The sequence below is a fragment of the Cajanus cajan genome, chromosome 9 (assembly GCF_000230855.2).
Source record: "Cajanus cajan strain Asha chromosome 9, NIPB_CcT2T_4, whole genome shotgun sequence".
Classification (NCBI taxonomy): domain Eukaryota; kingdom Viridiplantae; phylum Streptophyta; class Magnoliopsida; order Fabales; family Fabaceae; genus Cajanus; species Cajanus cajan.
The window spans coordinates 20,931,700-20,946,566 of NC_138525.1; the positions used below are offsets into that span (position 1 = coordinate 20,931,700).

The following is a 14,867-nucleotide window of genomic DNA, read 5'->3' on the forward strand; positions in this document are numbered from 1 at the left end:
GCACACAACACGTAGCCATAGCAGTTAACACTATACACAAAGAAAGAAGCAAATCTCACTCAGTGGTGGCGGAGCCGCCATGGAGTCAAAGCCACGAGTTTTGACCAAAAAAAGCATTTTAAGAAAAATGAGAAAAGATGTACACGGTGGCATATTTTCCACGGTCAAACATCGCTTCGTTTCTTACCTTCCCAGAAATATCATCCCCCAATAGAAACCAAAGCCTTGTGCAATACGTACATTCATGACCCTTTCTTTCTCTTTATATTAAACCATTCCATTTCCCAGTTTTAAAGATTTTCTCTCCACCCTCCTTCATGGCATCATCTTCTGGTAGCTTAGACACCTCTGCAAGTGCAAACTCCTTCACCAACTTCACCTTCTCCACACACCCATTCATGACCACTTCCTTCTCTGACCTTCTTGCCTCTCCCATAGACAACAACAAGCCACAGGGCTTGTCTGAGAGAACCGCTTCTGGTATCCCCAAGTTCAAGTCCACACCACCACCTTCTTTGCCTCTCTCTCCTCCTCCCATTTCTCCTTCTTCTTACTTTGCTATTCCTCCTGGTTTGAGCCCTGCTGAGCTTCTTGACTCCCCCGTTCTCCTTAACTCTTCCAACGTGAGTTTCACCTTCTCAACTTGCTTCATGTTTTGTTGTCACAAAAGCTTCTTCCTTTTTTTGAACATATCGAAAAAGTGGCTTAAAGCTGAATAATGAAAGATTAATATGCACTTATAACATTATTTTAACATAATCCGGAGTGTTAGGAAACCTTTGAACAAAGGAAAATGAATTGTTTTGTCGTTTTGGTTTTCTCAAATTGGTACTTGACCATGACTTGAGTTTGACTGGATAATCTCATCATGCAAGTTTGGATGTTGGGACTAGAGAATTATAATACTTTGTAGTTTGAACATGCTTTGCTTGAGGTTTTCTATTTTTGGTGCTTTGTTCTGCCTTGTGTGTAGGTTTGTGTTTCATGTCTCTCCTACTTGAAATTTGTTGTTGTTGAAGTAATGGGTTTGTATTTCTAATTATAGATTCTGCCGTCTCCGACAACTGGAGCGTTTGTTGCTCAGAGCTTCAATTGGAAGAGTGGTTCAGGGGGGAACCAGCAAATTGTCAAAGAAGAAGACAAAAGCTTCTCAAATTTCTCTTTCCAAACCCAACCAGGACCTACTGCTTCGTCCACAGCAACATTTCAATCTTCAAATGTCTCAGTTCAAACAGTATGTGATCAATTTCAATGTCTACACCCATTTAAGCAAAAAAAAAAATCTTTTTTCTTTTTTTTTGGTTTACACGAGAAGTTTTCTTTTTTCTCAAGTTTTGAATCTGATACTTGTAACAGCAACAGCCATGGAGTTATCAGGAGGCCACTAAACAGGATAATTTTTCTTCTGGAAAGAGTATGATGAAAACTGAAAACTCTTCTTCCATGCAGAGTTTTTCCCCTGAGATTGCTAGTGTCCAAACTAACCATAGCAATGGGTTTCAATCGGATTATGGCAATTACCCCCCACAATCTCAGACCTTAAGCAGAAGGTCAGATGATGGGTACAATTGGAGGAAATATGGCCAAAAACAAGTGAAGGGAAGTGAAAATCCAAGAAGTTATTACAAATGCACATACCCCAATTGCCCTACAAAGAAAAAGGTTGAGAGGTCTTTAGATGGACAAATTACTGAGATAGTTTATAAGGGTACTCATAACCATCCCAAGCCTCAATCCACCAGGAGAAACTCATCATCTTCCTCTTCTCTTGCAATCCCTCCTTCAAATCCCATTAGCACTGAAATCCCAGATCAATCATATGCCACACATGGCAGTGGACAAATGGATTCAGCTGCCACCCCAGAAAACTCATCGATATCAATAGGAGATGATGATTTTGAGCAGAGTTCCCAAAAGTGTAAATCAGGAGGAGATGAGTTTGATGAAGATGAACCTGAGGCTAAAAGATGGTGAGTTTTTATTTTTTATTTAACCACTTTGCACCACAATTAAGGTTATCTCAATCCACTCTCTGGCCTGGTAGCATAACATCATTTGCGTGGTTCATTTCATGACTAGTTTTTTCATTAATTTTTCAGGAAAATTGAAGGTGAAAATGAGGGTATGTCAGCGCCTGGAAGTAGAACAGTGAGAGAACCTAGAGTTGTAGTTCAGACAACCAGTGACATTGATATCCTAGATGATGGGTACAGATGGAGAAAATACGGGCAGAAAGTAGTGAAGGGAAATCCAAATCCAAGGTAAAAAACGAAAAAAGAAACATACACTTTATTTAGGTTTTACTTTTGTCTTACTTTTTGAAACTTGTTCTACTTTGAAGTTCTATTTAGAACTGACAGTTTAAAAACTCCGTTTAAGGAATTTCTTATTCTCATGCTAATAATAATATAAAGGGTTTAATTTTTATATGTATTATTAGTGTAGAAAGTTTTCCATTGTATTTCATGTAGGCATGATTTTAAGGTAATTATCGTAAAAATTAATAACTATCCAAACATAGCAATTGTGAAAGGATGATATAGTGTATATAATTTTTTATAATATATAGTATAGACTATAACTGTGGCATTATTACTGCATGATGAGTGCTTTTTGTTTGTCTCTATCTCTTCATACCTTACCATGATAAAAGTTTTCTTTCTTGAAATTCTACAGTACATTATACTTGTGCCAGTTTTTCTTGCCTTGTCTAAAATTCCTTGGTCAAATTTGGCAACTTCTGTTTTTTCTCATGCGGGCATGTGATTTAGAAGAATAAACAGTACACCTAGATTGGCTTGCCTGATGTTGTGCTTAAACTTGTGACATGTAGGAGTTACTACAAGTGCACACACCCAGGATGTCCAGTGAGGAAGCACGTGGAACGAGCCTCACATGATCTGAGGGCAGTGATCACAACCTACGAGGGAAAGCACAACCATGATGTTCCTGCAGCCCGTGGCAGTGGCAACCATTCTCTTAACAAACCACTGCCAAACAATGCTGCTAACCCCACCACTGCAATAAGGCCCTTGCCAGTGATCCACAACAACACTGACAATTCTCTTCAGAGTCAAAGACCACAAGCACCACCAGAAGGGCAATCGCCCTTCACTCTAGAGATGCTTCAGAGTTCAGGAAGCTTTGGTTTCTCTGGCTTTGGGAATCCAATGGGATCTTACATGAATCAGCAGCAGCAACTATCTGACAATGTTTTTTCCTCTAGAGCCAAGGAGGAGCCCAGAGATGACATGTTCCTTGAGTCTCTCCTATGCTGAAGGAATTTCTTTTCCTTTTCGGTAGTTCTTGAAGGTTGGAAATTTTTGGAAGGGGGGTTAGGATTTATTGGACAAATAAGGTTCATTCCATTTATTGCATTTTTTGGTTTGTTTTGTTGTAAATTTACACAGCCACAGGATTGGTATAGTATATATTTGATAACTGTTGTATGTTGTCACACATGGTGTTGGTGGAATTTTTTGATTACTTTGGGGTTTCTCTTTTGTTGGGGGGACAACCTCATATCAATCTTTTGTAAGGTTATTATTATTTTTTTTTATAATTTTTTTTCTGTTCACAGTTCACAACCAAAATAGCAAAACTTTCACAAGAACTGTGCAGTTGTAGAACTATATTTGTTAAACATTATATTTTGGTACATGCTTGCATATATTATTATACACAGCCTATAAGAAAATGGAACTTATTTATATTTGAATGGAAAATGTGTCCAATTTGATGATTGGAGGAGCATATGGACATGTTATGCATTTAATGGGATGCCATACTGGTCAAATATGGGTGCTGGCTTGTTTGGTGGGTAAGCCGGTCAAGGTCAACTTTGGTTGTTTCCTACCATTTTTTCTTCCTTAAACAAATGGATGCTTCCAGGTTGCAACCCTATCTATCCAAGTGGGGTAGTCATAAATTTTGTCGGATACACTTGAAATGACTAGAATAGCCCTTTGGGATGATTTTACTACAAGGAGTGAAAGCCAAGTGCAGGGAGGGAAGGGGCAGTTTTGCAAAGGGGTTTTCACATTTTTGTTTAATGAGAGTTGTGTGGATGTGGGACAAGTAGGAGTGAGACACTTACGTGATGCACACGCTTCCCTTAAGGCTTGGGCCAAATTCTGCAGATTCATTTGTCCTAGCCTTTGGTGTCACTGTCATGGGGCCACATAACACATGTCTTTTCTTTTCTCTTCCTCGCCGACCTTGCTTGCATCTCTTCTATTCTATCTTTCTTTTTGCCGTACCTCAGTAATAGAAAATTGAAGGAGTGATTGAAGCAAGTAGTTCAGGAAAATAATCTTTTGTGTTTATGTGTTTAAAATTTCTTCTAGTACTGTTTCTTAGAACATTAAAAGCTTTTTTTTCTTAAGAAAAAAGGAAATTAAATGGAGTTTTAAAACCTAAAGCCTTGCTAATGAATATTTTAGGATATTAATTAAAAATTAAAATAAAATATTCAACAAAAATTGCAACAGTTAATGTATATATTTATTTTTTAAGAATATTTATTTTATTTTTATTTTTCACCTGTAACTTTATTCGAATTTAGGGCTTTTTGATCTATGTTGGTGAAGATTTTTTTATTTATATAAAAGTTATAATAATAACGAAGAATTCGGACTTAAATTATGTGTCTATATATATTATTACAACTTTTATTGTTTAGTCGACGTTTGTCGGTGAAGATTCAATCTTATTTTGCCACATATCCAAAATTATTTTTTTTATCATTGCTTTCGTATTATGTTAATTTTAGTAACCTTTTAAGGAAAAATATTTCAAAGTAATAAGTGTGTATGGAGAAATGGTATATTTGTTTCTTGGAATAAAAACTTCTACTTTTTCGAAAGTTGGTAAAAAAAAAATTCTGAAATAAACTTAAAAATTAATATCATCATATCACTTTTAGTAAAAAGGATTGTGTCTTTTTTATTATTTATTTTTAAGAATTATAGGATATGTTCGTTGGGTCTATAAAAGATTTATTTGTTTTGTTGGATCCAGAGGGATATAGATAAGATCTGAACTGATCGCTGATGTGTTCATAAATGTGCTACCATACCAAATAGTTTGATGGCGTGTGATGACCCCATGGATGATGTCATCAATTGGCTATGTATATTTTTAATGATGCATGTCGCAACCGACAAAATGTTTTGTTTGTTTTTCGTTTTGTTTTTTAAGAACACAATTTATGTATCCTATGAAACACATTACTTTTGAAAATGCACGTTCACGTTACAGATAAAAATAAAATATATACTATGCATATACTAGAAGTAACAGTTTTTTCTGTTTAGGAGATACCGATGCCAATTAATTTTGGTTTCATTTTATGAACTCGGTTAACTTTATCGTTCTTACTACCAAATTATGAACTCAACACCCAGCACAATTCAAGAAATCGATGTTTAATATAACAAAGTACCATACTTACACTTTCAAGAGGCATAGTTGTTTCATTTTTTTACAAATAAAGTTCATAGGGTCTTACGATTAATATAGACACGGATTGAGATCCCGTTATATTTTTAATTGCAAAAGTCTTGGACACTGCCTTTTCCAAATAGCTTGAATAGTTTACTATTATTATTATTATTATATATATATATATATATATTAAAATAAGTTTACTTAAATTTATTTTATTTAATAATTTATATTTTATATCAAATTTTAATGACTCAATTATTAAATTAATTTTTTAATTAAATAATTAGTTATTAAAATATAATATAAAATATAAATTATTAAATAAAATAAGTAAATATATTTATTTTTGAAATAAGTGGACATATTTCTCTCTCACTCCATATATATATATATATGAGTTTATTTAGTAAATTTTAACTTAGTTTTATAAACTATTTTTTAACAATAAAATCACACATTGAAACTTAAAATTTATATTTTATATTAAATTTTAATCATTCAATTATTAAATTAAAATTTTTTAATGTATAGATCAAGTTATCAAATTATTACAAATTTAAAAATTATTTAATATTTTATTTTTTTAAATTCAAATTAATTTATAAAATAATTTTATGATTATCCATCAATTTAAATTATTAAAAAATATTAAATAATTTTTAGATTTTTACAATTTTGATTTATGTATTAAATTTTTTTTTGATTTAATTGTTGGATCACTTAAATTTCATGTAAAATATAAGTTATTAAGTCGAATAAGTTTATTAATACTTACTCTTAAATGAAGTGAATTCATATATATATATATATATATATATATATATAAAGTTATTTTAATTAGCCTTTAACATATAAATTATATTTTTAATTTATATTATTAATTTCTTTCAAATCATATTTTATCTTTTTATTTAAAAATATTTTAAAAATTAGATTGGTTATTAAATTAGTATGCAAAATAACTCAAATTTTGGATGTATTTTTTATTCATTAAAATCAAACTTAATATTAAAAATTTTATAATACTCGTGTTAACCAACTAAACTAGATCTTATTGGGGGATTTTAGAATATTCCAAAAGGAAAAAGAAAAGAGAGACGGAGACGAAAATAATTTGACAATAGAAAAACAATAGAAATCGGATGCACAAATATAGATAAGGCAAAATTATTAGAAGCTTATTCATTTGGTTGAATAATAAAAATAATAACAGTGGTCAACTTTTACATTTTTTTAATAGATAAAATTTACGATTATTTTGTAGTTTTATTTGAAAATTTTCATTCTAGTAACTAATGAAAAAAAAAAAAACTTGACATTAATACGTAATTTTCATTTCATAACTTGCTGGGCTGAACTTGTCATTGAAGGATCTAACGTGAGCCCAAAAATCAAACTCGCTATGGCCTGGTAATGAATTCGTTGCAACAGTTCAGCTTTTAAAAACATCGTAGTCAAAAACAACCTCCTTTCGTTTTTTCAATAACTGAAACGCTATTTTGTCAAATAAGAAATAATTATTCTCTCAGCTTTTAAATTGCAAATTTTTGATAAAAAATAGTGCTGAGAGGAATAACTTTAATACAGTTAAGGTCCGAAGAGAGACTAATTCTAATTCTAACAAATGGAAAGATATTCTATACCATAATAAAAAAAAAGAATTAAGAAATTTTTCTTTCAAGTGCTTATAACTTTGAGTAAATAAATGTAAGCATAAAGATATGTAAGTTGGGTCTCTAATTATCTTGGTCAAATTTTTAATTAGCGAACGAGTGTTCTACATAGTGGCTTTAAGAACTATTGAGGACGAAAATTGGGACAACATGTATAGTATAAGGTCATGATTAAGTTCTAAAGTACAATCATTGCATATCAAAAAATATATAATGGCTTTAAATTTGGGAAAAAAAGAAAAAAGAGACATTTTGTAGTTAGTCAAATTCTAAACAGCAATAAAGAAAGTAAAGATACCCTAAAGTATATTATATTCGTTTATTTAAGAGTATTTTATTTTTGTATTTTTGTTACATGATCCATGTGCTTCGTGATATATATATAATATGTTTAGTTTAGTCTATTTTGTAAAAATAAATAATTTTGTTAGGTTTTTTTTTTTTAACAAACTTGTAAGAAATACATGCATGATTATTCATTTATAAATAACTCCAATCAAACGACTAAACGACGACCCTTTCCATTTGATACGGTGATAAAGATAACTTATGACCTATTTATAGTGTGTAATCTGCATGCATGCATTGCATGAGATTGTTGAAGATTTTGCAGATCGCTTAATCTGATTTTGGTGGGCAATCTATGTTAATTAACTGCCAATAAATCTTGATATTTGTATCTGTAAATTATACCCACTAATCTAAAGTAAAGAAATTTGTGGCTTTATATACCAGTTTGCAGTCTCACCCCAACACCACTAATTAACTGCTAAAAATATCACCATCAACTATAATCACAAAATATAAAACTAATTTTAAGTCACCAACCCGCAATTCAGCGTTGACGCTTGAATTTAATAATTCTCAAAAAGTTGGTGGTGCATGGGCTACTTTGTTCCTATTATTTCCTTCTTCTCCATTCTCCTCTTCCTTTTCATTCCAATAATAACTTCCATGCAGATTAATTATATTATGCTTGTTGTAAATAATGCTTGATTTGTTGTAAGTGTCTCTTCCGGCTACCAAATGGTGAACACAATCTCGAATACCACCTTTTCCTTAAACACAAGCATATGGATTTGCGAAGACACAACTTTGTTTCAAAGTTCAAAAGGAATATTCTTTGGAGAAAACCCTTTAAACTTCGTAGTATTAGTGGTCATTCTACAAGGCTCCTTAGTTTGTTTTACAAACGCATGGTTGGAATTCATTTTGATGCCACTTGGGGAAACAACCTTTGTTTCACAAGCCATGGTAATATAATATTTTCTGACATACACTCACTCACACACGTACATATATAGATGTTTTGTAATTCTTCTAACTTTGAAAAATAATGTTTGTTTAAACAAAAATAAAAAAAATTCTATATGAGTCTCTTAAAATAATTTTCTCTAGAAACATTTTTAGAAAAAAAAAATAGATATAAATTTCTCTATAAGTTAAAATTAATTTAGACATAAATTAATTTATAGAAACTTTATCATATATCTTTTTAAAAAAAATTACAAATTAGTTTATGAATAAACTAATTTTAAATTATGAAAAAATGATTTATTTATTTAATTATTCTTTTGGAAGTACGTATGATATCATAAAATATTATTTAAAAAAAAAAAAGAAATATAAGCCAAAAGAGATATTGATGCATAAAAGTATTGGCATTTGATTGATGTGTAAAGTTGAATTGGGAATGCATGCATTGAGCTAATACTTAATTTGGTTCTGGAAATGCATGTATTCATTCAGGCAGGGTTTCTAATGGGACCATCGGTACTGGGACAATTTAAATGCCTTAAAAAGTTTTTTTTCGCCCCAAAACCTTTCTTCGTGTGTGAGACGATTTCTCTTTTGGGAACCATGATATTCCTCTTCTCGATGGGAGTAAAAATTGATATATCTATGGTGATGAGAACAGGGAGAAAGACTTGGGCCATTGGCGTGTGTTCTTTTGTGTTGCCACTCGCATTTAGCATATTTTATGCTTTTCTTCTACGTCAAGTTTTGCCCCCAGGGACAGATATCTACAAGTCCCTATTTTACATAGCAGCTTTCTCATCAGCTGGTTCCTTTCAAGTCGTTGCGAATCTTTTAGAAGACTTCAAGCTCCTAAATTCAGAGGTTGGTCGATTAGCAATCTCTTCATCAATGGTAAATGGAGTACTCTGTGCGATATGGCAGATTATTGCAGTCTCACGACAACAAAAAATTATATTTCAAGACACATACCAGTCTTCCTCCAAATGGATAGCAATTTCTCTGTGTGTTATGGTGATTATCATCCTATGTGTTCTTCGACCTATTATGCTATGGATGATACGCAGGACACCCAAAGGGAGGCCTATGAAAGAGTCCTACTTAGTTTCTGTCTACGTTATGGTGTTGGGGTGTTCCTTATTTGGTGAGTTCATCGGGGAGCACTACTTGATTGGGCCTATAATTCTTGGCCTAGCAGTGCCAGAAGGTCCACCTCTTGGATCAGCATTGGTAGAAAGGCTAGATACCTTCGTTTCAGTAGTGCTTATGCCATTGTTCTTCCTCACTAGTAGTGCCAAATTTAAACTCCATCTAGTTGATACCTATAGCTTTGCAATTGTGCAGCCTGTGGCCTTTTTTGGCTTCCTTGGGAAGGTGATAGGAACCATGTTGCCCTCAATATACTGCAACATGCCACTCACTGATGCTCTCATCTTAGGTCTCATCATGGGTGCCCAAGGCATGACACATATTCTTCACTTCCAGAATTTACAATACCTTCATGTAAGAGTCTACAAATAACATTTATTCTGCTTATTCTAAGTGTTAGGTGAATTCATTTCAGTATCAAGCAAAGATCTACATCAATGCATATATCCTTTCATTAATTTTTTTGGTATGCAAATGTTTGTTTTACAAAATATATTAATGAAATATTGAGTACAAGGGTACCCCAATCCAAATACATCAATGAGATATTACATAAATGAAGTACCTAATTGTAACTCTATTACATACTCCAAGCCTCTTTGCTGTCACAAAAAGAACATGGTATCCTGAAGCTTCCATATGGCAATGGATTTGCAAAAGAGAAAGATCAAACGAGTGCAATGTCATTAATAATGATTAGTTGTACAATTTTCCATTTTTTATATAATAGCCAATTTGAATGTGAACATGTCTTGCAGATTATAGATGATCAATCATACGCTCAAATGGTAGTAGCTTTAATGTGGTTGACAGCAGCTTCCACACCCATAGTGAAATTCATGTATGACCCAACCAAGAGTTACTTGTCCTTAAACAGGAGGAGGACCATTGAGCATGCCCCTCCCCGTACTATACTTCCTTTGATGGCATGCATATACCATGAAGAAAACACCCCACCCTTGATCAATGTTCTAGAAATGTCCAACTCCTCAACTGAGAGTCCCATTTGCTTATATGTTCTGCATCTCATTCAGCTAACAGGAAGATCGGCACCAGTTTTAATCGACCATGAAGCCAGCAATAAGTCCGTTAATCCATTGAAGTCTTCTTATTCACAGAACATAAGAAATGCCTTCAAATCATACGAGAACCAACAAATGGGCAATGTGATGGTGAAAGTCCTCACATCCATATCCCCTTATGAGACAATGCATGATGAGATATGCTTGCAAGCGGCAAAGAAACGAGCATATATGTTGATTGTGCCTTTTCATAAGCAGTGTGGACCAACTCAAATTTTGGAATCAGCACAACCCATAAGAGCATTGAACCGCCATTTGCTAAGAACTGCGCCTTGCTCCGTTGGGATCCTAGTTGAGCGTGGCAACTTGATCAGTAATAACCCTTTAACAAGTATGTCCTTCTACAGTGTTGGAATTTTGTTTGTGGAAGGGGCAGATGACCGTGAAGCCTTGGCATATGCAATGCGCATGGCTGATCACCCCAATGTAAAGGTCACAGTAATTCGATTAATGGAGCCTCGCAGGAAGAGTAGAAATTTGGCCAGTAGAGACCCTGATGGTGACTTGATTCACAAGTTTATGGTTGACTACATTCATATCAAACGCCATGATTATAGAGAGGAAGCTGTGAGAGATAGTGTGGAAATGGTCAATGTCATTAGGTCGCTTGAAGGTTGCTATGATTTGATTTTGGTGGGTAGACGCCACCAGAACGAGTCTTCGTTGTTTTCTGGATTGACAGAGTGGATCGAATTTCCAGAACTTGGCCTTATAGCAGACATGTTAGTGTCTTCAGATTCTACTTTTGATGGGTCTGTGTTGGTGGTGCAGCAACAAAATAAGGCAGGGATTGGTCTTCTTGATATTCATCCAGAAAATTCCATCGTTAAAAAGCAAGAACCCTTACCCATTGTGGAAGTGACTGTGGCACAAAGGCGTGACCAATAGTTTAACCGTTGAACATATCAGGAAGTTTTAGATTCCATACATCGAGTACTTACTTTAATTACTTACAATTATTTTGTAAATACTTTGTAGGTAAATAAACATTGGATAATAATAGATTTGTATATATACACATGTAATTTGTATAAAGTAATTCAAATGAAGGCATCACAATCCTTTGTTATTGATTTTGTCTTGGTGTTAGATACAATCTACCTTTTAAGTTGCACTTGCATAATACACTGATTTAAATGAGGATGGTCGAATATAAAATTCAAGCAGGCACAACTTTGCGGTATAGTTGACTAGAAACCACATATTTTAACAAAATGAGAAAGATGGAAGAACAAAAATAATAAAATAAATGCTTTTATGGAAAGAGAGTATTTTTTTTCCTAGATATTTATATAGTGATTAGTATGGAATAACATTAAAACTCTAAGTAATGGTGCTTTTTAAAAGGTTTTTAGTGTTGAATATTAGAGTAACAAAATAATAACTTTTAGCTAAAATAAGAGATGAGAAAATAAGAATTAACATAATATATTTACGTGAAAAACCTTCGGCTGATTAGGAAAAATCACATGCAAGACTAGAGAAATGCTTTCACTAAGTGGAAGAAAAATTACACCCTCTCTAAATACAGGAGAACAATAACACATTCTTTCTTATAATAGAAGAACACACTCACGTAGAGACACTCTAACTTCTAACTATCTCAAATGAGGAATTACAATTTTGAAATGGTAAAAATGAAGCATGGAAAGTGCTATTTATAGAAGGGATGGAGCATAGCTATTAATGCAAGGTAGAAATACCGTCCAACCAATTGCTCATAGAAATTCTACAACCTATATCTTCCTATTGTTGACTTTGTTGCTACAAAATGACTTTACATTCACACAAATTCACAATCTCCCTCCTAGAGCTACTTTTGTGCACTTTCAAATATCTCTCCATCTTGATATCCTTATGTTTATAATAGGCCAAAAGAGGATCAACGCCATATAAACTTGTCTGTGTTAATTGACTTTGTCATCGCATCTGCTAGGTTGTCTTTGGTGTGAATCTTTTGCATATCCACACTTCCTTCTTCTACTACTTCACGAACAAAGTAGTATTGTATCTCTATGTGCTTTGTCTTGGAATGAAAAGTTGAACCTTGCAATGTACGTGCAAGGCACTCTATAATCACAATACATAGTAGTCTTTTGTTGCTTGTGCCCAAGTTCATCCATTAGCCTTTGAATCTAGATTGCTTCCTTGCATGCCTAGGTAGCTGCTATGTATTTAGATTCTATAGTAGACAAAGCTACAATAGTCTATAATTTGGATAACCAGTTTACTACTCCTCCAACAAGTGTAAACACATAACCAGTAGTAGATTTCCTTTTATCCAAATCACTTGCAATATGTGAATCTACATAGCCATTAACAATAAATTATGATCCTTTAAAACATAATGCAACACTTAAGGTTCCTCTAATGTATCTAAGGATTCTCTTAACAATATTCCAATGCTCTCTACCAATATCTGCCATGAACCTACTAACTGTTCCCACTATTTGTGCGATGTCCGGTCTTATGCATATCATGGCATACATAAGGCTTCCCACTATTGATGCATACTGTACTCAAGACATTTCCATCCTCTCCACATCATTACTAGGATTCATACTTGAAGATAATTTGCAATTGATAGGAAGCAGGGGTAGAAATTGGCTTACAACCTTGCATGTGAAGCGCCACAAGACTTTCAACAAGTAGTTTTTCTGAGAAAGCCAAAACTTCCTATCTTTTCTGTCTCGGTAAATCTGCATCCCTAGAATCTTGTTCAATGATCCCAAGTCCTTCATATCAAACTCCCTAGCCAATTGTGCCTTCAATTCTCACATTCAACCTTTGTTGGGGCGCCCTACCACCAATAAGTCATCCACATACAATAGTAAAATGATGAAATCATTGTCATCAAACCTATTGTAGCATGTACAATGGTCTAAACTCAATCTATCGTAACCAAGGCTAATAATGAAGGAATCAAATCTCAGCCCTTTCTTTAAACCTTACAGAGATTTGGTTAACCTACAAACCAAGTTTTCTTTTCCTTGTTCTTTAAAGCATTTTGGTTGGAACATATATATTTCTTCTTCAAGTTCTCCATGAGGAAAAACAATCTTTACATCAAGTTTCTCAAGATGTAAATGAAATGCAACACACATAGCAAGAATAACTCTAATTATGGTCAATCAGACAATAGGTGAGAATATCTTGTTGAAATCAATACCTTTTTCTGAGCATATCCTTTAATCACCAATCTTGAATGATACCGCTTCACTTGATCGTTACCATCTCGTTTGATCTTGTACACCCATTTCCTCTTGATGGCTTTTTGACCTTTTGGAAGCTGTTAAGTCTCAATTTTACCTCTTTTTGGATGAGACTTATTGAACAAATTCCACTCATCCTTTGAACCATTGCAATATAATTGTTCTCTTTTTGGTTCATTTTGTGTGCAGATATAACTAACCCAAATTCATCTAACAATACCTTAATCCACCTCATTTTTTTGTGCAGGTATTGAGGAAGAGTGGAAAGTTGAAGACTCTTAGGATTGGAAACCTAAGAAGCTAAGGAGCAGAGAAGAGGCTCTGCGCCGGGCTCAATATAACCTGCGCTGGGCGTGACAAAAACAGAGTATTTCATCTCTGCCAGGAATTAAGCCGGGCGCAAAAGGAATTAAGTCGGGCGCAAAAGGAATTGCGCCGGGCTTGTGTTGAGACAGAGAGTGCTTGACTTCTCTGGAAGAACTTGCGCCGGGCGCGAAGACTTATGCGCCGGGCGCGAAACCCTAATCTGACCTCCCAGGCTCGTATTTGAAGCCATTTTCGAGGGTTTCTCCCTCATTCACACATTGGGCGCGTTTTGGGAGCTGTGGAAGGGATTCCCGGAGCTTGGAGCCGTTCGTGTGTGGGTCTTTCCTTCGGTTCTTCATTTCTCCCTTCATCTCTATTTTGTATTTACCCTCTTTGTTGAGTGGTTTCACCCATTTTGTGGGGTTAGATGTAACCAACGTACTCTATTGTAATCTTTACGGTTTTAATGATATATATACATGTTGTTTTATTCTTTGTTGTGTTTGTTTCTATTCTTAATGCTTGCTTTGGATTGATCACCCTTTGCATGATTTAAGGTTCCATGGGTATTGGAAAATAACCTTTGAAACTAGTTCTGAAACATATGCCTAGTGGTGATTGTATCTAGGGATAGAGCTTGACCCATTAGTAGTCTTAAACCCTAGCCCGTAATGCAGGTGTAGATATTGGGTACTCAAGGGATTGATATTCAATATCCGCACCTAGGCTCTTTCTCTAAG

The 14,867-nt window shown here is 34.1% G+C and overlaps 2 protein-coding genes across 2 annotated transcripts; both read left to right on the forward strand.

The window, feature by feature from the left end:
* The first annotated feature begins 261 nt into the window (after positions 1 to 261).
* LOC109807933 (WRKY transcription factor WRKY24) lies at positions 262 to 3,658 on the forward strand. Its single transcript, XM_020370668.3, has 5 exons — positions 262 to 623; positions 1,046 to 1,234; positions 1,357 to 1,970; positions 2,100 to 2,261; positions 2,834 to 3,658. The coding sequence occupies exons 1-5, from the start codon at positions 318 to 320 to the stop codon at positions 3,276 to 3,278; spliced, it is 1,716 nt and encodes a 571-aa protein (XP_020226257.1). The 5' UTR covers positions 262 to 317; the 3' UTR covers positions 3,279 to 3,658.
* Positions 3,659 to 7,946: 4,288 nt separating this feature from the next.
* LOC109809958 (cation/H(+) antiporter 15) lies at positions 7,947 to 11,680 on the forward strand. The gene is made up of 3 exons (XM_020373393.3): positions 7,947 to 8,375; positions 8,871 to 9,881; positions 10,286 to 11,680. Exons 1-3 carry the CDS (start codon positions 8,148 to 8,150, stop codon positions 11,495 to 11,497), a joined length of 2,451 nt encoding a protein of 816 aa, XP_020228982.1. The 5' UTR covers positions 7,947 to 8,147; the 3' UTR covers positions 11,498 to 11,680.
* The last annotated feature ends 3,187 nt before the right edge of the window (positions 11,681 to 14,867 follow it).